Below are 26,412 nucleotides of genomic sequence, written 5' to 3'. Positions count from 1 at the left end.
TGTCTATAAAAGGGCATGTCACTTAGGACTGTAGAAACACGTCATACGCCTTCCTCTGGGTGTCATGCGGAAGTGAGAGAAGAAATCAGTTGATTATCTCGTCCTGTATTTGAACACAGCCTCTTTGAGTGAGTATTGCGCAGTTTATTTTTCTTTCTGGGCGCGAAGTAGCACCTGGACTCGGCTCCTGGAAAACACTCTGTAAAGGTGAATATGATCTCTGGCTTAGATTTTATTTGATACATGTCACAATATCATCCTAAAGTATGTTATTTCAATATAGTTTAATTATATTATTGAAATGTTTTCTGGACTTTAGACGTGATGCGACGCAATAATTTTTTCAAGATGGAGAGGTTAGCGTCGCACTGCCAGTGTGCTTGCTAATTCAAGAGGGAAATTGTTCGTTCTGGATCGAAATAAAGACATTTCTGAACAAAGGACCCCTTGGAGAACATTCTGATGGAAAATCAACAAAGATAAGGACCCAATTTGGGATGCTTTTTCATATATCTGTCGAACTGTGCTATGCTACCGTTTGACTAGAATCAATGCTGCTGTGTGCTAGCTATTGTAGTAAGCTAATATGACGATATATTGTGTTTTCGCTGTAAAACACTACAAAAATCGGAAATATTGGCTCCATTCACAAGATCTTTCTCTTTCATTAGCTATCCACCATATATTTCTCTGAAATGTTTTATGATGTGTAATTAGTAGTTGACGTTGGTGTCTGTATTTTCTCTGGCTACTCCCGTGCGATTTCTGACTGTAGCTATGATGGTAGCAGTAATGTAAAACTGATTTATAGCTAAAATATGCACATTTTTTGAACAAAACATAGATTTATTGTGTAACATGTTATAGGACTGTCATCTGAGGTAGTTTTTTCTAGGTTATTTAGGTTGGTTCTAGGTTAGTTAGGTTGGCTTGTGCATGCTACTTGCATCCTACTTGTGCTGTGAAAAATGTCTGTCCTCTTTTTTATTTGGTGGTGAGCTAACATAAATATATGTGGTGTTTTCTCTGTAAAACATTTAAAAAATCGGATATGTTGGCTGGATTGACAAGATGTTTATCTTTCAAATGCTGTATTGGACTTGTTAATGTGTGAAAGTTAAATATTTAAAAAAAATAGATTTTGAATTTCGCGCCCTGCACTTGAGCTGGATGTTGTCATAGGTGTACCGGTGTCGGGCTGCAGCCATAACAGGTTTTAACTAGGCAAGTCAGTTAAGAACACATTCTTATTTTCAATGACGGCCTAGGAAAGGTGGGTTAACTGCCTTGTTCAGGGGCAGAATGACCGATTTTTACCTTGTCAGCTCAGGGATTCAATCTTGCAACCTTACGGTTATCTAGTCCAACGCTCTAACCACCTGCCTCACGAGGAGCCCGCCTGTTAAGCGAATGCAGTAAGAAGCCAAGGTAAGTTGCTAGCTAGCATTAAACTTATCTTATAAAAACATTCAATCAATCAATCATAATCACTAGTTATAACTACACATTGATGATATTACTAGTTTATCTAGCGTGTCCTGCGTTGCATATAATCGATGCAGTGCGCATTCACGAAAAAGGACTGTCGTTGCTCCAACGTGTACCTAACCATAAACATCAATGCCTTTCTTAAAATCAATACACAGAAGTATTTATTTTTACACCTGCATATTTAGTTAAAAGAAATCCAGGTTAGCAGGCAATATTAACCAGGTGAAATTGTGTCACTTCTCTTGCGTTCATTGCACGCAGAGTCAGGGTATATGTGTCACGCGGGACTAGGTGGATGAAGGAATCAGACGCAGAGAGTTCCACTTGGGAAAAGTGCTCCTTTTACTATTGCACACAAAAAATGATAAGCCCAAACATACAGGGCGCAGAGAACAACTTGACAACCCAAAACACAGGGTGCCAAGTAAATAGTAAAATAATACACCTCTACCTAAAACACACACACGTAACATAAAGACAATCCCGCACAAAACAAGGGCGGGTCTACCTACTAAATATAGGGAAGCTCATTAACCAAAACAACAGAAACACAGGTGAAACTAATAAGACAAAACAAACAGACAAACGAAAAAGGGATCGGTGGCGGCTAGTAGGACGGTGACGAGGACCGCCGAGCACCGCCCGAACAGGCAGGGGAGTCAACTTCGGCGGAAGCTCCCGCAGCGCACCGGGCGATCCGGGTGGAGGCGGTGGAAGTCTCTCAGTAGAGAAGGATCCAAAATGTCCCCCACCGGAACCCAGCATCTCTCCTCCGGACCATACCCCTCCCAGTCCACGAGGTACTGTAGGCCCCTCACCCGGCGTCTCGAGTCCAGAATGCCACGTACTGTGTACGCCGGGGACCCCTCGATATCCAGAGGGGGCGGAGGGACCTCAGGTACCTCACCTTCTTGCAGGGGACCAGCCACCACCGGCCTGAGGAGAGACACATGAAACGAGGGGTTAATACGGTAATACCTAGGAAGTTGTAACCTATAACACACCTCGTTTATTCTCCTCAGGACTTTAAACGGCCCCACACACTGCGGCCCCAGCTTCCGACAGGGCAGGCGGAGGGGCAGGTTTCGGGTCGAGAGCCAGACCCTGTCCCCCGGTGTGAACACGGGGGCCTCACTGCGGTGCTGGTCAGCGCTCCTCTTCTGCCATTGTCCCGCTAACCTTAGCGATTCCTGGACGGCTATCCAGGTGTCCATGGAGCGCTGTACCCATTCCTCTACCGCAGGAGCCTCGGTCTGGCTCTGATGCCATGGGGCCAGGACCGGCTGGTAACCTAACACACACTCAAAAGGGGACATGTTCGTTGAGGAGTGGCGGAGGGAGTTCTGAGCGAGCTCAGCCCAAGGAACATACCCCGCCCACTCACCAGGCCGGTCCCGGCAATATGACCGCAGAAACCTGCCCACATCCTGGTTTACGCGCTCCACCTGCCCATTACTCTCGGGGTGAAAACCCGGGGTCAAGCTGACCGAGACCCCCAGTCTCTCCATAAACGCCCTCCAAACTCTGGACGTGAATTGGGGGCCCCGATCAGAAACAATGTCCTCAGGCACCCCATAGTGCCGGAAGACATGGGTAAACAAGGCCTCCGCAGTCTGCAGGGCCGTAGGGAGACCGGGCAACGGGATGAGACGGCAGGACTTAGGAAACCGATCCACAACGACCAGGATCGTAGTACTTCCCTGGGACGGGGGAAGATCGGTAAGAAAGTCCACCGATAAGTGTGTCCACGGCCGTTGTGGAACGGGTAGGGGCTGTAACTTCCCTCTAGGCAAGTGCCGAGGAGCCTTGCTCTGAGCGCACACCGAGCAGGAGGAGACATAAAATCTAACGTCCTTAGCCAACGTGGGCCACCAGTATCTCCCTCTAAGACGCCGCACTGTCCTATCGATGCCAGGATGACCCGAGGAGGGGAGAGTATGAGCCCAACGGATTAGCTTATCCCGGACCCCCCCCCGGCACGTACTGAGCCCCCGCTGGACAGTTAGGGGGGGCCGGCTCTAACCGTGAGGCTCTCTCTATCTCCGCGTCCACCTCCCATACCACCGGTGCCACGAGACATGATGGTGGACTGATGGGAGTTGGCTCAACGGACCGCTCCTCGGTATCATAGAGGCGGGACAGCGCGTCGGCTTTGGTGTTTTGGGAGCCTGGTCGGTATGAGATGGTGAACTGAAACCGGGTGAAAAACATGGGCCATCTAGCCTGACGCGGATTTAGTCTCCTCGCTGCCCGGATGTACTCGAGATTACGATGGTCAGTCCAGATGAGAAAAGGGTGTTTCGCCCCCTCAAGCCAATGTCTCCACACCTTCAGAGCCTTGACTACAGCTAACAACTCCCGGTCCCCCACGTCATAGTTTCTCTCCGCCGGACCGAGCTTCCTCAAAAAAAAGGCACAGGGGCGGAGCTTGGGTGGTACGCCCGAGCGCTGGGACAGCATGGCCCCGACCCCCGCCTCGGACGCGTCCACCTCCACTATGAACGCTAAAGAGGGGTCCGGATGCGCCAACACGGGCGCATTGGTAAACAGCTCCTTCAGACGACTGAATGCTCTGTCCGCCTCTGTTGACCAACGCAAGCGCACCGGTCCTCCCTTCAGCAGTGAGGTAATGGGAGCAGCCACCTGACCAAAACCCCGGATAAACCTCCGGTAGTAATTGACAAACCCTAAATACCGCTGCACCTCTTTCACCGTGGTCGGAGTCGGCCAATTACGCACGGCTGTAACGCGGTCATCCTCCATCACCACCCCGGAGGTGGAAATACGATAACCCAGGAAGGAAACGGCCTTTTTGAAGAACTCACATTTCTCCGCCTTGCAATACAGGTCATGCTCCAGCAGTCACCCAAGTACCTTACGCACCAGAGACACATGCGGTTGCGTGTGGCAGAGTAGATCAAGATGTCATCGATGTACACTACCACTCCCCGCCCGAGCAGGTCTCGGAGAATCTCATCTACGAAGGGTTGAAAGACAGCTGGAGCATTTTTCAACCCATATGGCATGACGCGGTACTCATAATGGCCAGATGTAGTACTAAATGCGGTTTTCCACTCATCTCCTCCCCGGATACGCACCAGATTATAAGCACTCCTCAGGTCCAGTTTTGTGAAGAAGCGCGCCCCGTGAAATGATTCCACCGCCGTAGCGATGAGAGGTAGTGGGTAACTAAACCCCACTGTGATGGAATTTAGACCTCGATAATCAATGCACGGGTGTAAACCGCCATCTTTCTTCTTCACAAAAAAGAAGCTCGAGGAGACAGGTGAGACATGTTGGGGGGTCCAGATGCCCACATCCTATGAAATAATTATGAAATAAATCTATAGTTGACTTCTGAAAAACTCAAAAGGAGGTAAAAACAAGTGGAAAGAGGAACTGCTAACAGGGGATCCACCAAAAGGTCAACACAGAGTTTAGGAACGGGAGCGAGAGCGGCTATGGCGAGGAGAGTAGCGAGGAGTAGCGAGGCAGCTAATTGTGTGTAACAGTGATAACACCAAGTAAAACTGAAATGATAACTTAAAAACACAAAATATAAATATCCATTAACAAACTTAGGGAGGCTAAGGCTACATCGGAAATGGTCTATTAAGGCCCTGTCGTTCCACCCTGCTCCTGCGGCCAAGGTCCTGAACTCCAGGGCAAAGTCCTGTGCGCTCCTCGTCTCCTGACGCAGGTGGAACAGCCGTTCAACCGCCGCACGACCCTCTGGTGGGTGGTCAAACACAGCTCGGAATCGGCGGGTGAACTCAGGGTAATGATCCCTCGCCGAGTCTGGGCCATTCCACACTGCTTTGGCCCACTCGAGAGCTCGTCCAGTCAGACAGGAGACGAGGGCGCTCACGCTCTCCTCTCCGGAGGGAGTAGGACGAACGGTCGCCAGGTAAAGTTCCAGTTGGAGAAGGAAACCCTGACACCCAGCCGCCGTTCCATCATACTCCCGTGGGAGCGCCAGCCGAAGAGCCCCGGAGCCGGATGCGGTAGCAGGAACAGGAGGTGCTGGAGGAGGGGGTGCTGGAGATGAGGTGGGAAGGCCACTCCTCTCCCATCGATCCATCCTCTCCATCATTTGGTCCATAGCTGAACCAATCCTGTGGAGAACACTGGTATGATGGAGGACCCTTTCCTCCATCGATGGGAGAGGAGATGCGGCTGCTCCTGCTGATTCCATGTTAGGTGCGGGATTCTGTCACGCGGGACTAGGTGGGTGAAGGAATCAGACGCAGAGAGTTCCACTTGGGAAAAGTGCTCCTTTTACTATCGCACACAAAAAATGATAAGCCCAAACATACAGGGCGCAGAGAACAACTTGACAACCCAAAACACAGGGTGCCAAGTAAATAGTAAAATAATACACCTCTACCTAAAACACACACACGTAACATAAAGACAATCCCGCACAAAACAAGGGCGGGTCTACCTACTAAATATAGGGAAGCTCATTAACCAAAACAACAGAAACACAGGTGAAACTAATAAGACAAAACAAACAGACAAACGAAAAAGGGATCGGTGGCAGCTAGTAGGACGGTGACGACGACCGCCGAGCACCGCCCGAACAGGCAGGGGAGCCAACTTCGGCGGAAGTCATGACAATATGCAACAGTTTGTGCCGCCTGGCTCATTGCGAACTAATTTGCCAGAATTTTACATAATTATGACATAACATTGAAGGTTGTGCAATGTAACAGGAATATTTAGACTTATGGATGCCACCCGTTAGAAAAAATACGTAACGGTTCCGTATTTCACTGAAATAATAAACGTTTGGTTTTGAGATGATAGTTTCCGGATTCGACCATATTAATGACCTAAGGCTCGGGCAGGGGAGCCAACTTCGGCGGAAGTCGTGACAATATGCAACAGTTTGTGCCGCCTGGCTCATTGCGAACTAATTTGCCAGAATTTTACATAATTATGACATAACATTGAAGGTTGTGCAATGTAACAGGAATATTTAGACTTATGGATGCCACCCGTTAGAAAAAATACGGAACGGTTCCGTATTTCACTGAAATAATAAACGTTTGGTTTTGAGATGATAGTTTCCGGATTCGACCATATTAATGACCTAAGGCTCGGGCAGGGGAGCCAACTTCGGCGGAAGTCGTGACAATATGCAACAGTTTGTGCCGCCTGGCTCATTGCGAACTAATTTGCCAGAATTTTACATAATTATGACATAACATTGAAGGTTGTGCAATGTAACAGGAATATTTAGACTTATGGATGCCACCCGTTAGAAAAAATACGGAACGGTTCCGTATTTCACTGAAATAATAAACGTTTGGTTTTGAGATGATAGTTTCCGGATTCGACCATATTAATGACCTAAGGCTCGGGCAGGGGAGCCAACTTCGGCGGAAGTCGTGACAATATGCAACAGTTTGTGCCGCCTGGCTCATTGCGAACTAATTTGCCAGAATTTTACATAATTATGACATAACATTGAAGGTTGTGCAATGTAACAGGAATATTTAGACTTATGGATGCCACCCGTTAGAAAAAATACGGAACAGTTCCGTATTTCACTGAAATAATAAATGTTTGGTTTTGAGATGATAGTTTCCGGATTCGACCATATTAATGACCTAAGGCTTGTATTTCTGTGTGTTATGTTATAATTAAGTCTATGATTTGATATAGCAGTCTGACTGAGCGATGGTAGGCACTAGCACGCTCGTAAGCATTCATTCAAACAGCACTTTCGTGCGTCTTGCCAGCAGCTCTTCGCAATGCTTCAAGCATTGCGCTGTTTATGACTTCAAGCCTATCAACTCCCGAGATTAGGCTGGTGTAACCGATGTGAAATGGCTAGCTAGTTAGCGGGGTGCGCTAAAGCTCTGAGACTTGGAGTAGTTGTTCCCCTTGCTCTGCATGGGTAACGCTGCTTCGAGGGTGGCTGTTGTCGATGTGTTCCTGGTTCGAGTCCAGGTAGCGGCGAGGAGAGGGGTGGAAGCTATACTGTTACATTGGCAATACTAAAGTGCCTATAAGAACATCCAATAGTCAAAGGTATATGAAATACAAATCGTATAGAGAGAAATAGTCCCATAATAACTACAACCTAAAACTTCTTACCTGGGAATATTGAAGACTCCACCAGCTTTCATATGTTCTGAGGAAGGAACTTAAACGTTAGCTTTCTTACATGGCACATATTGCACTTTTACTTTCTTCTCTAACACTTTGTTTTTGCATTATTTAAACCAAATTGAACATGTTTCATTATTTATTTCAGGCTAAATAGATTTTATTGATGTATTATATTAAGTTAAAATAAGTGTTCATTCAGTATTGTTGTAATTGTCATTATTACAAATAAATAAATAAAAGATTTGGCCGATTAATCGGTATCTGCTTTTTTTGGTCCTCCAATAATAGGTATCGACGTTGAAAAATCATAATCGGTCAACCTCTAATCCCTACGCTGAACCATGGTGGTGGCAGCATAATGCTGTGGGGATGTTTTTCAGAGACCGGGACTGGGAGACTAGTCAGGATCGAGGGAAAGATGAACGGAGCAAAGTACAGAGATCCTTGATGAAAACCTGCTCCTGAGTGCTCAGGACCTCAGACTGGGGCGAAGGTTCACCTTCCAACAGCACAATGACCCTAAGCACAAAGCCAAGACATCGCTGGAGTGGCTTCTGGACAAGTCTCAATGTCCTTGAGTGGCCCAGCCCGAGCCTGGACTTGAACCCGAGCGAACATCTCTGTAGAGACCTAAAAATAGCTGTGCATTGACGCTCCCCATCCAACCTGACAGAACTCGAGAGGATCTGCAGATCATTTTTTTTTTATTTACAGTTGAAGTCTGAAGTTTACATACACTTAGGTTGGAGTCATTAAAACTTGTTTTTCAACCACTAGACACATTTCTTGTTAACAAACTATAGTTTTGGCAAGACGGTTAGGACAAGGCTAATTTACATAATTTGAGACAATTGGAGGTGTACCTGTGGTTGTATTGAAAAGGCCTACCTTCAAACTCAGTGCCTCTTTGCTTGACGTCATGGGAAAATCAAAATAAATCAGCCAAGACTTCAGGAAAAAAATGGTGGTCCTCCACAAGTCTGGTTCATCCTTGGGAGCAATTTCCAAATGCCTGAAGGTACCACGTTCATCTGTAAAAACAATGGCACGCAAGTATAAACACCATGGGACCAAGCAGCCATCATACCACTCAGGAAGGACACACGTTCTGTCTACTAGAGATTAACGTACTTTGGTGCGGAAAGTGCAAATCAATACCAGAACAACAGCAAAGGACCTTGTGAAGATACTGGAGGAAACGGGTATAAAATTATTGCCTGCACATTTGGTTGGATTTTGGCTAGGCTACTTTGAAGCAAGGTAAGAGATGCCTCATAATGAAACATTCTGGTTTCAAACAATGAACATGATTTTGAAATGCGTACTGCCTCCAGTTCATTGCAAAGTGCTGTGTGACGCACTGAAGCCTGCCTAGTTGCCATGCACTTGAATGGTGACAGGGAAGCGTACTTCAATTACCAGTTGAGAGAGAAAATGTGCTATTCGTAATCGTGGCCTTTTTTATTTTTACACAAATTGCCTTTAGAATTGTTGCAAAATAATTGGGCTTATCAAAGCTGTTTGAGCTGTATCAGAAGCTCTCGCGCTACATCGACTGGTATTTCAATCAAAGAATAGGCTAAAATGCACTATTTTCCGTGGCTACTGTTAGCTAGCATGAGGAGAAACACTTCAGTTTACTTAACTAGCAATCGTTCAATCTTCTCATGTAGTAGGTGGGATAATGGGACAATTCGGAGTACAATTCCATATATATCCCTTGATTGAGGTACGTTTTCCAAGCCATATCTTGCACCAGCTAAGCTGTGTTAATCTAAACAAAAGGCATTTCCAACCTTCTACTGTAGCAGAACGTATACGTTAAGATTGGAATCATCTAGCGAGCTAAATGTTTTTTATTTACAGATCTAGCTAAATGTTAGCGAATGTGATAGCTATCTGACTAATGCCTTTTTCTAACCCGTACGCCCACCAACAGCAGTTTGGGACCGTCAACATGGTGACAAATCAAATTTTTCAATAGCTCTTTAACCATTACTCCTAAAACTTTCAAAACTGGTTCTAGATAACCCAATGGCACATAGCACACTTTTTGTCGGTTTACATCTCACACTATTTTAAATTATGATTTTTTTTCCAAAAGTGCCTTGGTCACCAAGGCCGACCTGTGATCTGCACACCTCAAACAAGGTTCATAATGTACACTCAGTGAGCCAACACATGCACACCCTTGTGTTTGTCCATTTGCCTCTCATGTGATTTTACAATAATTGTAAAATATTCAACTTTCAGTAGCTCCTTAGTCTTATGACCTACAACCCTCAAATGACTTTCAGAATATCCACTGTGTAGCCTATGTAGCACAACCTTTTGTTTGTCCATTTTCATCTCACATGATTTTACATTCATTTTCGATGTTTCCAATTTCAATAGCTCATTGGTCATGTGACCTACTGGACTCAAACAAGGTTCAGAATGTACACTGACTACCCTTCTATATTGCACACCCTTTTGTTTGTCCATTTTCATCTCACATGATTTTACATGAGTTTTGTAAGCTATAGAATTTCAATAGTTTCAATAGCACCTGACCTCAAACAAGGTTCAGAATGTACACTCAGTGGGCCTACACATTGCACACCCTTTAGTTTGTCCTTTCCGCCTCCCCCCCGCCCCCAGTACTTTTTTTTCATTACCTTCTAACACGATTACCCTATATTACATTTGATGCAAAATCGATTTTGGTTGATGGATCCATGGATCCATGGCTAAAATCGATGGATATACGGGTCTTGGCGTGCCATTGTGCTAAAAAAAACATCCCGATTGGACTTATAGTTTGAGTTATTAACGTTTAAAGACGTACCGGGGGTTGGGGAATTTGTAAAAGTAACAAGGAACCTGCGGAAGGATCATTAACGGAATGGGTTGCCAGCCGCCGGCGCGGGGCTGTGCTCCAAAAACAAAACTCTGCTGTGGGCTGGGTAGGGCAGGGGGAAAGGACTAACTAAAGGGTGTGCAATGGGTAGGCCCACTGAGTGTACATTCTGAACCTTGTTTGAAGTCAGTAGGTCACATGACCAAGGAGCTATTGAAATTTAACATTTTGAAAGATGAATGTAAAATCATGAGATGAAAATGGACAAACTAAAGGGTGTGCAATATAGAAGTGTAGTCGGTGGACATTCTGAACCTTGGTTGAGGTCAGTAGGTCACATGACCAAGGAGCTATTTAAATTTGAATGTGAAAAAAGTTTGTACTTTGTTTACGCTCCCTAACTAATTCAACTAGGAATACAAAATCCTGTTCACATTTCCACATGTTTATTAGTGTTGGAAAGCTAATTAATGTCCATATCGTAAAAATAAGACCTATGCAATGTTGTGCGCAATCTTTCCAACATCATGACACTTATTTGGAGTCTGTGGCTCAAGTGGTTTGAAAGCTATTGAGGTTTGAAAGCGTGACTATCCGTTGAATATCCAACCTGAAACTGTCTTTACCTCGGTGTAATTTCAGTAATGTTAGCTAACTAGCTACACATTTTTGTTGGTAAGTAGAGCCAGCTAAATCAGATTTATTGACAGCAGAAGCTCAACAGATAGTGGCTCAGCCTTTGTTACATTGACTGCTAGCGATCTATGTCCAATGTTGGACCCAGGGATGATTTCCCCCAGCTAGCTGTCAACTGAAAGCAGTGACTTATAAGTGAGCATTTCCACTGATTTGACAACAAAACTGATTATGGCATGTATTATAGTTTGCACATTTCTTCTCACATATAGCCTAGATGTTGCCATCTATTACGCTAGGTCTACGTGTAAAAGGTTGTGCTGCCAATGTCAACAAGTATTCTTCTATTGTTTGTTCCAGTAAAGCGGGACATCCAGGAGAGCGATGAGGAGGCGGTGTGTGTCAAAGAGCAGAGCATCCTGGAGCTGGGTGGTCTGCTGGCTAAGACGGGCCAGGCTGCAGGTAACATATCCTCTCTCCCTCATCCCCTCCGATTTCAGGTGGATAAGTGCAGACTCAGAGTAGACACATCACCTCTACTAGAGAATGATGCTGACTAGGCTTGTCACGATACCAACATTTTGCAAACAATACGATACCAGGCCAAGTATCACTATACCGAGTAGTATCGCGATACCATGGTGGAAGAAAATCTGTGGCCTAGCATCCTGTTCGCCCCGTACCCAGACGCGTGTTTACGTTTTCGAAACGTTCTCCAAAAATCTGTCACTGAAATTCAGACTTCTACTCAATACAACACATTGAATTTAATTTCGCACAGTTCAGTGTATAATATAATACTGCATAGAATGGCTGATTTTGCTAATATTTGTAAAAGCCTACCTGTGATTTGGCAGGAACAATGGGAGGCAGGAATATACATCGGTGGAGGCTGCTGAAGGGAGGATGGCTCATAATAATGGCTGAAACGGCACAAATGGAATGGCTCCAGGCATTTTCACGAGCCCGTCCTCCCCAATTAAGGTGCCACCAACATCATGGGATATACATGCATAATGATCTGCATGTCAAATGTAACAGAAGACTCATCTGGGTCTGCATCTCTGCTCGCTATCACGGCAAAATTATATTTTAAAAAACTGATAGAGGAATAGACGTGAGTGAAAAGCGGGCAGGGAAGCAGGTGAGTGAGGGCTGGTAGGGTCTAGGGGATGGTGCTGGCTGATTACAGCTGCCGCACGTGATATGCGCATGAAATTGAAGTGGATATTATTAGACCTGCCCATACAAGAGACTAGTGGCTGTTGCTTCAATTCAACTGAATTTATTAACAAAGCTGACTTTTTATAAACATTTTATAACAGACGCCAGCAGGTTCTTTAGATCAGTAGGGATGAAAAAGTCAGTAGTATCAAATGAAACAGTACTACGGTATTGTAACGGTTTTCTTCCTGGGATGAAGGAGAGGACCAAAACGCAGCGCGGCTAGTGTTCAACATGATTTAATAAAGAATATATTAGAACACTACAAACAACAAAACAAGAAAATCTGAAAACCGAAACAGTCCTATCTGGTGCAGAACACAAAGACATTAGACAACCACCCACAATCCCCAACACAAAACAAGCCACCTATATATGATTCTCAATCAGGGACAACGATTGACAGCTGCCTCTGATTGAGAACCATATCAGGCTGAACACAGAAACAGACAAACTAGACACACAAAATAGAATTCCCACCCAGCTCACGTCCTGACCAACACTAAACAAGCAAAACACATAAGAACTATGGTCAGGACGTGACAGTACCCCCCTCCTGAGGTGCGGACTCCGAACGCACCCCTAAAACTCACGGGGAGGGTCTGGGTGGGCATCTGTCCGCGGTGGCGGCTCCGGCGCAGGACGAGGACACCACTCCACCATTGTCTTTGTCCCCCTCCTTAGCGTCCTTCGAGTGGCGACCCTCGCCCCCGACCCTGGTCTAGGAACCTTCACAAAGGTCCCCCCTAGATTTAGGAGACAGCTCAGGACAGAGAGGTAGCTCAGGACAGAGAGACAGCTCAGGACTGAGGGGCAGCTCCGGACTGAGGGGCAGCTCATGACTGGAGGGCAGCTCATGACTGGAGGGCAGCTCATGACTGGAGGGCAGCTCATGACTGGAAGGCAGCTCATGACTGGAAGGCAGCTCATGACTGGAAGGCAGCTCATGACTGGAGGGCAGCTCATGACTGGAGGGCAGCTCATGACTGGAGGGCAGCTCATGACTGGAGGGCAGCTCATGACTGGAGGGCAACTCATGACTAGAGGGCAGCTCATGACTGGCTGGCGGCTCATGACTGGCTGGCGGCTCCTGACTGGCTGGCGGCTCTGGCAGCTCCTGACTGGCTGGCGGCTCTGGCAGCTCCTGACTGGCTGGCGGCTCTGGCAGCTCCTGACTGGCTGGCGGCTCTGGCAGCTCCTGACTGGCTGGCGGCTCTGGCAGCTCCTGACTGACGGACGGCTCTAGCGGCTCCTGACTGACGGACGGCTCTGACGGCTCGGGACAGACGGGCGGCTCTAATGGCTCGGGGCAGACGGGCGGCTCTAATGGCTCGGGGCAGACGGACGGCTCAGATGGCGCTGGGCAGACGGACGGCTCAGATGGCGCTGGGCAGACGGATGGCTCAGATGGCGCTGGGCAGACGGACGGCTCAGATGGCGCTGGGCAGACGGACGGCTCAGATGGCGCTGGGCAGACGGACGGCTCAGATGGCGCTGGGCAGACGGACGGCTCAGATGGCGCTGGGCAGACGGACGGCTCAGATGGCGCTGGGCAGACGGACGGCTCAGATGGCGCTGGGCAGACGGACGACTCAGATGGTGCTGGGCAGACGGATGACTCAGATGGCGCTGGGCAGACGGATGACTCTGACCTGCTGAGGCGCACAGTAGGCCTGGTGCGTGGTGCCGGAACTGGTGGTACCGGACTGGAGACACGCACCTCAAGGCTAGTGCGGGGAGCAGGAACAGGGCACACTGGACTCTCGATGCGCACTATAGGCCTGGTGCGTGGTACCGGAACTGGTGGTACCGGACTGGAGACCCGCACCTCAAGGCTAGTGCGGGGAGAAGGAACAGTGCGTACAGGGCTCTGGAGACGCACAGGAGGCTTGGTGCGTGGTACAGGAACTGGAGGTACTGGGCTGGAGACACGCACCACAGGGAGAGTGCGTGGAGGAGGAACAGGGCTCTGGAGACGCACTGGAAGCCTGGTGCGTGGTGTTGGCACTGGTGGTACTGGGCTGGGGCGGGGAGGTGGCGCCGGATATACCGGACCGTGCAGGCGTACTGGCTCCCTTGAGCACCGAGCCTGCCCAACCTTACCTGGTTGAATGCTCCCCGTAGCCCGTCCAGTGCGGGGAGGTGGAATAACCCGCACTGGGCTGTGTTGGCGAACAGGGGACACCATGCGTAAGGCTGGTGCTATGTACACCGGCCCGAGGAGACGTACTGGAGGCCAGATATGTTGAGCCGGATTCATGGCACTTGGCTCAATGCTCAATCTAGCCCGCCCAGTGCGGGGAGGTGGAATAACCCGCACCGGGCTATGCACACGTACAGGAGACACAGTGCGCTCTTCCGCATAACACGGTGTCTGCCCGTACTCCCGCTCTCCACGGTAAGCATGGGAAGTGGGCGCAGGTTTCCTACCTGCCTTCGCCACACTACCCTTTAGCCTCCCCCCCCAAGAAATGTTTGGGTGAGCCTCTCGGGCTTCCAGCCGCGCTGCCTTGCTAGCGCCTCATAATGCTGCCTCTCCGCTTTCGCTGCCTCCAGCTCTGCTTTGGGGCGGCGAAACTCCTCTGGCTCTGCCCAGGGTCCTTTACCGTCTAGGATTTCCTCCCATGTCCATTCCTCTTGGTACCGCTGCTGCTGTCGCTGCTGCCCGTTGCCACGCTGCTTGGTCCGGGTTAGGTGGGTGGTTCTGTAACGGTTTTCTTCCTGGGATGAAGGAGAGGACCAAAACGCAGCGCGGCTAGTGTTCAACATGATTTAATAAAGAATATATTAGAACACTACAAACAACAAAACAAGAAAATCTGAAAACCGAAACAGTCCTATCTGGTGCAGAACACAAAGACAGAAGACAACCACCCACAATCCCCAACACAAAACAAGCCACCTATATATGATTCTCAATCAGGGACAACGATTGACAGCTGCCTCTGATTGAGAACCATATCAGGCTGAACACAGAAACAGACAAACTAGACACACAACATAGAATTCCCACCCAGCTCACGTGCTGACCAACACTAAACAAGCAAAACACATAAGAACTATGGTCAGGACGTGACAGGTATTCTTAAATGGTATCATGATGTTTTGGTACCATGGTACTGGTATACCCATAAGCGGCAATCCCAGACGCGCCCCCCCCCCCCCTCCCAATCTGTGAAAAATATGATTTGTCCCACCCAATAAATTACTGTAAACATAACTATTTATTTCAATAATATGCAATGAAAGCACTTGTGCTGATTATAGACACTTAATAGCGCCTAAATTTCAAAAGATTATGAACTTCTATTATCTGTCTCCTATTGTAAATAACCTGCACACTGTGTGTCGCCAGCTATGTAGAAAAAAGACGGAAATCAGAGCATTTTTCAGTACACCACAATGCAAAGTAAGAACCCTAGTAGCCTAATATCTCAAAGACTAGTTGATAAAATGTTCATAAGGAAGACGTGACATGCTAATGGAAATGTTTCATAATGATGTCATTAGGCAGAGCGGGCAACAGATGGCACACAGACAGCAGAGCTGGGGACAGATAGGCAGGGAGTCTCAGGTAAGTTTGAGTCTTTGTTTGGCAACATTATGAAAGGTTCTCTTTTTTTAGACTTGTAAAATAGGGACATAATTGGACAGTGCCATGGATAACCCCACTCAACTTAAACTGGTGACTGAACCAAGATTTGTTTAAGGCAATGGTATTGCTGTTGTGATTAATTGTGTAGTTTTGGGTACCGGAAGTTAGGAGTATGGCAAAAACCTTATTTTTTTTCCAGGAGACAGACTGTGGGTCAGTGAGGGTGGTGAAAGGGAAAGAGCCAGGGAGAGAGACTTCAGAGGATAGTGTCACAGCCATGGCAGGACCAGGTGTCAACCTTTTTGCCAGCAGCACCCGTATAGGGGACAGTGGCACAGCATTGTCCAGTTACCTTAGTGATGGCACAAAACCATATCAGCCACCCCCACAATTTATAGAACCGCAAACTTGCCAAGTGAGTGTTGACGTTTCAAGAGAAATGGTTTCGCGATTTCCCCTGGCTACATTATAAACCATCATTAAAAGGAGTGTTGTTTGCACTGTAGCCAAGGGTTTCAAGCCAGCCATATTTTGGCCAAAAAGCGGATGCTGCCTTCATTAGTGCAGGGTTTAGGAACTGGAGAAAATCCATTGTAAAATTCACAGCACATCTAAACTATCTAACCCACCGCAACTTTGTAACTGTAGCAGCACACCAGCTAAATCCAATCGTGCCCTGTTATCCAGCGCGTGGGGTAAACGGCAGGAGGACGCAAGGCATGAACTGCTTGATGAAAATTGTTAGTTCAGTGCAGCTTGTGGCAAGCATGTGGCAAGACTGGGACAAGCCTTTAGAAGCCACAGATGACAGTGGGAATTTATACCAGCTTTTGAAACTTAGGGGAGGATCCCATTTTACTGAAGTGGTTAACAGAGCGTACCACAATGTACACAGGCCCCAAAGCACAGAAGGAAATTCTGAACATCATTGCCAATAGTCATTCGAGGCATTGCAGCTGAGATTAGGTCTCTTCCGATTGTACAATTTTCAGTAATTGTTGACGGTACTCAAGATATCTCTGGTGCTGAACAGGAGAGTGTCTGCCTGCGTTATGTTGACCATGACCTTGTCCCTCAATAGGAGTTTATTGGGCTATACAGGGTGTCGGAGACAAGAGGCGAGAGCATTACGAAAGTAGCAACTGATGTGCTGTTGAGGCTCAATTTGCCCATGTCTGGCTTACGTGGGCAGAGTTACGATGGTGCCTCAAACATGGCAGGAAAATACACAGGTGCACTAGCAATTGTGAGGAGGCAGCAGCCATTAGCCCTCTATGTGCATTGTGGAGCACACTGTGTAAATCTGATTACACAGGCTGGCTGCTCAGCCTCCCCACTGATCCAGGATTCCCTTTCTTGGGTCCATCAGTTAGGTGTCCTCTATGGCCAGTCAGGAAAGTTTAAGAGCATGTATGAATCAATTGCCACGTCCGACGATGCACATCTGACCACCCTAAAACCCCTATGTCCAACAAGGTGGGCTGTGCGGAATACTGCTAATAGAGCTGTGCTAGGGCAGTATGAGCGGGTACTAAGCAGCCTAGAGGAGATGGCAAAAACTGCATCCAAGACAGCTTCAACTGCCAGTGGCTTATTTGAGCACTTCAGCATAGGCACGACTGTGTTGGGCCTCACACTTGCCTCTGCTGTTCTTGGAGAGCTTGAATCCTTTAACATTTCACTGCAGAAGAAAACTCAGACTGTCTTTGGTATGCAGGCTGCAGTCGAGTGTGTGTGCGGCCATCTCTTAGTGGAAAGAGAAATGACGAAAGCTACCTTGCACTGTATTAGAAAGCAACAACATTGATTGAGTCCATTGAGACACACTCAAGACGATTTGCTGGAAAAGCAGTGGATCACTATAGGGCAGAATTTTTTTAAAGTGTTGGATGGTGTGGAGGTTCAGTTTGGTGACCGTTTTGACCAGGACAGTCTAAACGTCCTACAAAAGTTGGAAAGAGCGCTTCTCACGGGGGAGTTGGATGAGTCTCTAGATCAGTACCCTGAGCTGAACATAGATTATCTTTCAGTGCAGTTGCCTCTCTCTTTCGCAACAAATACCCCTGTAGCAGCAGTGGAGAGGCTACAGAGGTCCTCAAGGAGGCTTCCAGTGGAGGTGCGGGGGGTTGTTTTACCAAGTTGAGGTGCTGATCAGAATTTTGTTTGTGGTGCCAATGTCTTCATGTGAGGCTGAGAGGAGTTTCAGTGCACTCCGCAGGATGAAGACTTGGATACGGGCTAGCTTGGGCGAAGAAGGACTGAATGGCATAGTTGTCTGTAATGTACAGGCTGGACAGTCTCAAAGGGAAATTATCTGCCAGCAATTTGTTGGATGCATTGAAACCCGCAAATATATGTTCGGTTCAGTAGTGTGTATAGCAGTGGTTCTCAGCCTTTTTTGGGTACTGGAACCCCTGCATATTTTGAGGCAAGGCAGGCAAGGTTTTGAGCAGTCCTCAGGGACCCCCACCCCCTCTATATTATATGTAAAGTTACTGGAAACCTTGTGGTACTGAATATGTTCATTATACTTTTTTATTTCACGGACCCCTTGTAGTTACACCAGGGACCCCTAGGGGTCTACAGACCCCTGTTTGAGAACCCCTGGTATATAGTAAATTTGTTCTTTTGTTTAGTAGTTTTTAGTACATGACAGTACACTTACTTTTTATTTTGTTATTTTATTTAAAATTGCTTACTTTGTGACATACTTTTGTTTGAAGAGTTGAGACACTGACTGAACAATAAATAAGTATTTTTTAAGGATATTTTGGTTGAGTTATTTGGGTTATTCATTGAAGTAGTTCTTTCGCTTTTAGAACTGTACTTATTTTGAGCTTTTTGTTCTTGTAAAGCTATTGTAGTAGATTCAGGTCAGTGGCACATATTTAATGACTATATAAATGTATCAGAAAGTCAAATGAAAAGGTAAATTCAATACTGAGACAAACTTTGATGGTTCTCAATGGAGATTATTTTAGATGAGATCACACCATGCTCATTGTATTTATGAAAACTGCACCCATAAACAGTGTACAGTACCATTGCCACCTAATGGCCTTTCTTGGTATTGCTGGTTGTAAATACAAACACCTGCAAACATAGTGGACTGATAAGGAACACTGCTATAACTATTATTTGTAGTAGTAGTATTATAATGATTTAAACATTTGAACAATTTGGGACAACCCTTCAGTTAACTACCTATCAATTATCCAGTAGTAGTGATTATGGTTCCTCAATATGCATTTAACATATTACAATGTAGGCTGTGTTACAGCACTAATTTTGGTGTCCCCTTCAGGAATTGCTCTTGAGAATTTAATGTAATTGTCCCCTCGAATGTTGATATCAGATTTTCGCCCCTGGGTATACCGTGCAACACTAAAACTGACTAGTTTTGTCATGATCTTCAGTATGGCTAGGAAACAAAACACGAAGCGTACTAAATTGCTGACAAATGCTGTGGAAATTAACTTTTTCTATAATGTTGAGTGACGGTGACAAGTTTCTCCTTGACTGTGCGCAAGTTTGAGATTTGATTACATTGCATGCGGACTGCCCAGAATTACTGATCTACAAATCACCTTGCATCCCAAATACCTAGTCATTGTGATCAACATTAGTGTTTCTGTTCCTCACCTTGGCTTGCTATAACTGATCCCCTCCAATTTGCTGTCTGGGTCCCTCAGAGCTGGGCGGTCTCCTGAAGTATGTGCGGCCGTTTCTGAATTCCATCAGCAAGGCCAAGGCGGCGCGGCTGGTGCGCTCGCTGCTGGAGCTGTTTTTGGACATGGAGGCAGCTACAGGCCAGGAGGTGGAGCTGTGTCTGGAGTGCATTGAGTGGGCCATGGCTGAGAAGATAACATTCCTCAGACAGGCCCTGGAGGTGAGGAGTGGAAGAGGGGACCCCACTGGAAGAGAGCTGAGCGGGAGCACTGACATGATGGGTTTGGTTCGCCTCACTAAATGGTTTACAGTGGATGCAGCGCTCTATGTAGCGCTGCAATTCTTGCTGCTAGGGCCATTTCTGGATCTTGATGACACATTTCAATTATGTCAATTTGGGAATTGAGTTGAAATTCCAATTGAACAATTTTAGAATTTTCTTTCTTAAAACCGACCTCTGGTGGTGATGATTATTTTAGATGATTTCAGAGGTGGTGGTATCCTTGACTTTGTCTCTCTCTCTCCAGGCTCGTCTCATCTCTGTATTTTGACACAAAGCGGTATCAGGAGGCGCTTCATCTAGGTGCGTTTTTTGTTTGTACAGAAACAAAAAAATATTAATCACAACAAAAAGAGCAGAATATGATTACAGTTGGTGCACAGCAGATACATGTTAACTCTGTTTTATACACTTCAGTTGACCAGTCCCAATTAAAGTACTTTAAAAAATGCCCTTCATATCTTCCAACTCTGGCTTGGTGTACTCATTCATGTCTCTCCCTTTCTCTCCATCCCTCTCTCCCACAGGCACCCAGCTACTCCAGGAGCTGAAGAAAATGGATGACAAGGCCCTGCTGGTGGAGGTACAGCTGCTGGAGAGTAAGACGTACCACGGCCTCAGCAACCTGCCCAAGGCCCGAGCTGCCCTCACCTCTGCACGCACCACCGCCAACGGCATTTACTGCCCGCCCAAGCTACAGGCCGCCCTGGACATGCAGTCAGATCCGCTACTCTCCATTTGCCTCCCCTACAACACCCACCACTAGTTAATTCTTATGTCCACTGTGTAGGAGTGGCTTCTGCAGTTTTAAAATAAATTCAGTGATTTTTAGACATTTTATAATTTATATTTAAATCCTTTTAAAGTGGTAGGGCATCAGCTCTTCCACATCCACCAAGCATAAAGGCCTGGGTCCTAACTAGACACAGCTGTTGGTTGACTTTTTCTGGTTGTACAGAGGTGGCCATGCAGTGTTGAGATATTGAGTCCAGTTGTACCTCTGATTTCCATGTTTACCTTATTGCGCTCAGCTGGTGTCCTGGGTCTAAATCAATCCCTGATTAGAGAGCAAGCATGACAATCAGCATTGCAACAGGACTTGAGGTCCAGATTTGAGTAGGTTGATAGCCTCCTCACCCCTCCACCCCTACAGGGATCATCCACGCAGCAGAGGAGGACTGGAAGACTGCCTACTCTTACTTCTACGAGGCCTTCGAAGGCTACGACTCCATCGACCATCCCAGAGCGATCACCGCTCTCAAATACATGCTGCTCTGCAAAATCATGCTCAATCTGTAAGCAGCTGAACGCTCAACTCTATATGTTGTGTGTAATGATGACCAATGTGTACTCACTATACTTACGCATGATATAACTTTGGAATTTTAGTAAATATGCAGCACAACAGTTAGTTATGGAGTTGGTTATGTGTGGATAAGAGCTTAAGAGGAAAGTTGATGTCTTGAATGAGTAACCTGTTGTCTTGTTGTAGTCCTGAGGAGGTCCAGGGTCTCGTCAGTGGAAAGCTAGCCCTGCGGCACGCTGGGAGACAGACAGACTCTCTGAAATGCGTGGCGCAGGCCAGCAATAACCGGTCGCTGGACGATTTTGAAAAGGTAAAGAGCATGTTGAGTGATCTGAATAGCACTGAATAACATTGATGCACAGATGCATTTTTTCATTTGCTGTTTTTATCCCTTGCATTGTTTATCCTATATTGTAGGTTCCTTAACACCTGTTTTACTCTTCCTCTCTTTCTATCCCCCTCTTTTGCTAAATCTTTACTTTCTCCCCTCCTATCTATATCCTTCTATTTTCCCCATTTCTTACCTCTATCCCCCCTCTCTCCAGGCCCTGACAGAGTACAGAGGTGAGTTGAGAGACGACTCCATCATAAGCACACACTTGACCACGCTCTATGACAACCTGCTTGAACAGAACCTCATCCGTGTCATCGAGCCTTTCTCCAGGGTACAGGTGAGCTTACAGCTGAGCATTTTGTGGAGGGTGGGCGCATGCTTTCCAGTCCAGGACTAGGATTTGTTCTTGTAAAATTCTTTAAGAATTTGTTAAGTCTATAAAATCGGAATTTCTTTGTTTTTAAAAGTAGTAGGCTTGAAAGAGAGCGACTCGGTTTGGGCTGATCTGTGACCCGCTAGCACCTCCCCCGGTAAGAGGGGAATGAGGCAACCTCAGTTACACACAAGGTAACTTTATTGCTGTACACACTCACAGCAGACAGGGAATAGATGTGGGAAGGATGTGGTTTTGTAATACAGGAGATAAGCAGTAATTAATAGGCTGTACACTATTAGCACAGCAAGAAGACTGGTAAGGACTGTATAAATATAAAGGACTGTATAAGCAAACAATTATTATCTACTACCAATAGTAAACACACGCACACGTTACAACAATAACAACAACAACTCAGTTCTGCACGCACTCCATCCCACAAGTCCCCTCAGAGGAGTGAACAGACACTGGCCTGCACAGTCAAAAGAACTGTCAGGTGTCTTGCCCACTAACAATGTACCCCTTAGCAACCCAGGTCACACATGTTTGAGAGGCCAGTTTATTGTACCACTAGGGTTGTGGGTTATGGGAAGTGGAGTGAGCAGCTTGAAAAGGTTGTGAGATGCTGATAGGTTACTGGCAGGGAATTTGTAGCACGGCTATTTGTAAAAGGCTAGTATTTGTTTAGCTTTGTTCAGCTTGGATATTTTGTCTTGTAAAGTTCTTTAAGGATTTGTAAAGTATAAAGTTCAAATTGCTGTGTTCGTAAAAGTAATATTTGTAGAATTTTGTATAGTATTTGTTTTGCTTTGTTGAGCTTGTGCTCCAGACCACTGACAAGTGTTGTTCTGTTTCCCCACAGATAGAACACATTTCCACCCTCATAAAACTCTCTAAAGAAAGTCATAGCTTATTCCACTATTAGGACATTAAATGGTGTCAGCACATCTTTCACTTATTTTTGTTATTTTGCCTTGCCCGTTTCCTTCCTTAAAAATGTGCTCTAATGTTTACGGATGCATTAATGTAAAAAAAAAAATGATTGGTGTTCTTTTTACTCCATTCATGGTGAGCGTGTGTGTTAAGATGTGTTGATTTGGTTTCTTCACTTCTACACAGGGAGATGTCGAGAGGAACTTGTCACAGATGATTCTTGACACAAAATTTCACGGTAGGTGTCTATGATAATGAAAAATGTGAACACAGACACTTCTCTATGTATTTATTTGGACAGTGAAGCTAAAACCTGCCGACCAATCTAAAATCCTGGAGCATAGAACCAAATTAAAACTTTTAGCTTTACTTTTCAAATAAATACATAGGGGAGTTTAAATCCAGATGTCCTCCTCCCTCATATTAGTCCCATGGTTATTGGGAAAATGTAATTATTAACTTCAAGTTAAAGGAAGACAATCACATTTTTTAGGTCAAAGTTTTTTTTGCCTTTACTCTGTACCTACTTGACACCATCCCTCCACCTCCTTCTCTCTAGGTATTTTGGACCAAGGCGAGGGTGTGCTGATCATCTTCGATGAGCCTGCAGTAGACACAACGTATGAGGTGGCCCTGGAGACCATTCAGAACATGAGCAAAGTGGTGGACTCACTCTACAACAAAGCCAAGAAGCTTTGGGGGGGGGGGGGTGTTTGGACTCAAACAACCCAGCAAGCAAATAAACCAACCGACCAACACACAAACTGACAGGGCTAGGCTGCCCCACCCCTCTTCAATTCAGACTGGGCACCTTTTTTTTTTAAACTGTTTTCCCCCCAACAGACATTACAACTACTGGCATCTCCATCAAAGGTTTCTATGTTCCTCGGCATCCCCCTCGTTGCCGACCATCAGCGAATCTTGTAAAAAATGAACAATAAAGAAACAAACATATACATAACATGTATGAAAGATCTCTGAAAGAGTGTAATTGGTGGGCTTATATTGCCTAAAGGTTCAGTTCTGTTGCCAAACAACCCCTGGCCAACCCATATGTTTTCTTGCCTTCATCCCCCCAACACACACAGACGGCAATCTGGGTCTGCTGGCTTTGTGCCAGAGTGGACAGATAAAACAGACCACTGTCCCTCCGAACACGCCACAGGAAAAGGACGAAGTCATCGCCACACCATTTTATAGTTTCCAGACCTGGGTTAATATATTGTTTGAAAATCATTCAAGTATTGAGCGTTTGTTTTATCCTGCCTGGGGTGCCAGGAGGGTGTGGTTTTCCTTTTTGGGACTTTTCTATTTGTTCCATTTCAACAGGTTAGCTCAAACGAGAACAGATAAAGTACCTGATATGATCTCTAATAGTATTTTAATCCAGGTGTAATTGTTTCCCCTCCCTGCCTCCAATTACAGTTTGTACATAATGTTGACAGGTGTGTGTCTGTCAGGTTTGCCATGCTAACACCCTGCCCATCCCCTTTTTTTATTACACTAAACGAGAATAAAATAAGCCCTCTGTGTGCTTTTGTGAGTGGTGGTGATTGACCTGGTTGTATGTGTTGTGACTGGCTGACAGGGAGAGTGAGTTGGTTGTTTATTCCTCATGTATTAAAAGAAACGGGGCTTACAGCTAAAAGCTGTAAGGTTTGGGGACTACTTTTTGCAAGGACTACTAGTCGACCATTTCCTATGAGACAGATAAAAGACAAGTGCTAATAAATATATTGAATGTCACAGCTTAATTTTCTGTTTGAAGGACCTAAACTAGATGGACGTTGCCTCGTTTTTGCCCATTGCCTATTACAATAATCAAGAAATACCTTGATTTGTTTTCAAATCTATCGTGTCTTTGTATATAGATTTTTTTCTTGCATATGTTATCAGGTTCAGCATATGTGCTGCATTTATCAGGGTAAATTAATTGTTACATTTTATTCAATTTTAGACAACTCAAACAGGCAAAAGGTGATTGAACAGTCAGAGCTGCAACGAGTCTGGGGTCTGTTCACCAAACCATTTTACGCAGCTAGGGCATCTTAACATAGCCCAGTGTTGTGTCCCACATGACACCCTGTTCCCTATATGGTTTACTACTTTTGACCAGAGCCCTATGGGGCCTGGCCTAAAGTAATAAACCATATAGGGAATAGGGTGTCATCTGGGACATACACCAAAAGGTGCACAGGTTACAAATGAATGGCATTATGTAGCTACACTTATCAGACACCAGGGAGCACTATTGGATTAGGATTTTCACAAGTGAAAAATCGTTTTCTAGTTGGGTCACAGATGAAAGGGGAAAATAATCTCTTTAGATTGACTAATTTGTTAATATATATATGTCTTATAAATCCTTCACGCTCTGCTTGAGCCATGTTCACATTGTAATTGGTGTGCCTACTGTCTGACAAAAGTACTATGAAATAACAGGCTACATGCTTATTCAAGAAACATTTCACTCCAAAATCAAAGTTTGTCAGATGTTTTCAAACTTCAAAAATGGTCTAACCTAATCATGAATAAGACTGCATTTTATATCTCACCTAATTAACCTTTATGGAACCACGTAGGCGTATTGGTGGAGAAAAATAAACAGCCAGGCTAATCCATTCCCTCTATTTTTTTATTATTATTTCCCTCTTTTTTATTAGTTTCCTCTCTTTATTTGCTTCCAAGGTTTATCCATTCCCTCATGTTTTATTAGTTCCCTCTTCTCTTTAGGCTACCATGATGGTCCCATTTGGCCGATAACATATTGCCTTCAAAATAAAAAATAAAAAACTCACACAAAGAACAAAAGAAAAAAGAAATGAAAAAATAAATAAGAAGAGGGGGAAGGGGGGTGTATTTTGCCATAAGAAAATAGGGGGGGCATATTCAAAATAATTTGTAGACAAATATTTTTTTATAGTTGTAGGTAAATGTGTCAATTAAACTTATCATGTGGGAAAAAGGACTGGATCTCCCTAGAGTTTAGGGTTAGGCATGAGAACCAAGGAGGTTTAGGGTTAGGCCTCAGGAATGGTTGGGGTTAGGTATGGGGGCCAGAGAGGTTAAGGTTAGGAATCAGGTCTCCGGAGTGGTTATGGTTGGGTTTTAAGTGCCAGAAAGGTTAGGGTTGGGACTCAGGTCTCTGGGTGGTTAGGGTGGTTAGGGTTCAGCACAGGGGCCAGAGAGGATAGGGCTCAGGCCTCAGGAGTGGTTAGGATTAGGCATGTGGGTCAGAGAGGTTAGGCTTAGGGCTCAGGCCTCGGAGGTGGTTAGGCTTAGAATAGTTACAGACAGTCCTTCAAAAGGAAAAGTCTATATACTAGGCGGATGATAGCTTCAAGACCTATACATGCATATTTATGTATATTTATATTTAGAGATCCAAGCTGGTTTCAGGGCATTTTGTATTATTCTGTATGCAAATCCGAGATTTAGTATGGTATGTTTCGTATGGTATGTATACATTTTTGGATTCCATCACCCATTTAGTATGATATGTTATGAATTACAATTCGTATTATATCTTACAAACTTACAAAATGTATGATATGTTACGAATTCTAGCTGGCTAGCTAACTAGGCTATGGGTTAGGGTTAATTTTAGGA

At 45.6% G+C, this 26,412-nt stretch overlaps 1 protein-coding gene and 1 long non-coding RNA gene across 2 annotated transcripts in view; one reads left to right on the top strand and one right to left on the bottom strand.

The window, feature by feature from the left end:
- The window catches only part of LOC139578820 (26S proteasome non-ATPase regulatory subunit 11-like), a 29,022-nt gene extending 4,512 nt beyond the window's left edge, over nucleotides 1-24,510 (top strand). The window contains exons 2-11 of the mRNA XM_071406877.1: nucleotides 11,447-11,548; nucleotides 19,598-19,795; nucleotides 20,098-20,157; nucleotides 20,382-20,573; nucleotides 21,005-21,149; nucleotides 21,347-21,470; nucleotides 21,706-21,831; nucleotides 21,962-22,061; nucleotides 22,990-23,041; nucleotides 23,363-24,510. Coding sequence (XP_071262978.1) covers nucleotides 11,447-11,548; nucleotides 19,598-19,795; nucleotides 20,098-20,157; nucleotides 20,382-20,573; nucleotides 21,005-21,149; nucleotides 21,347-21,470; nucleotides 21,706-21,831; nucleotides 21,962-21,964 — 950 coding nt within the window. The 3' untranslated portion in view covers nucleotides 21,965-22,061; nucleotides 22,990-23,041; nucleotides 23,363-24,510. The remainder of the gene's footprint in view (nucleotides 1-11,446; nucleotides 11,549-19,597; nucleotides 19,796-20,097; nucleotides 20,158-20,381; nucleotides 20,574-21,004; nucleotides 21,150-21,346; nucleotides 21,471-21,705; nucleotides 21,832-21,961; nucleotides 22,062-22,989; nucleotides 23,042-23,362) is intronic.
- Nucleotides 1,813-12,236, bottom strand: LOC139578821 (uncharacterized). The gene is made up of 3 exons (XR_011675622.1): nucleotides 11,930-12,236; nucleotides 8,500-8,642; nucleotides 1,813-2,427 (listed from the first exon to the last, which is right to left on the bottom strand). It is a non-coding gene; the product is annotated as an uncharacterized lncRNA (long non-coding RNA).
- Nucleotides 24,511-26,412: the final 1,902 nt, after the last annotated feature.

This window comes from Salvelinus alpinus, chromosome 6, assembly GCF_045679555.1.
Source record: "Salvelinus alpinus chromosome 6, SLU_Salpinus.1, whole genome shotgun sequence".
Classification (NCBI taxonomy): domain Eukaryota; kingdom Metazoa; phylum Chordata; class Actinopteri; order Salmoniformes; family Salmonidae; genus Salvelinus; species Salvelinus alpinus.
This window is presented reverse-complemented; position numbering and strand designations above follow the sequence as displayed.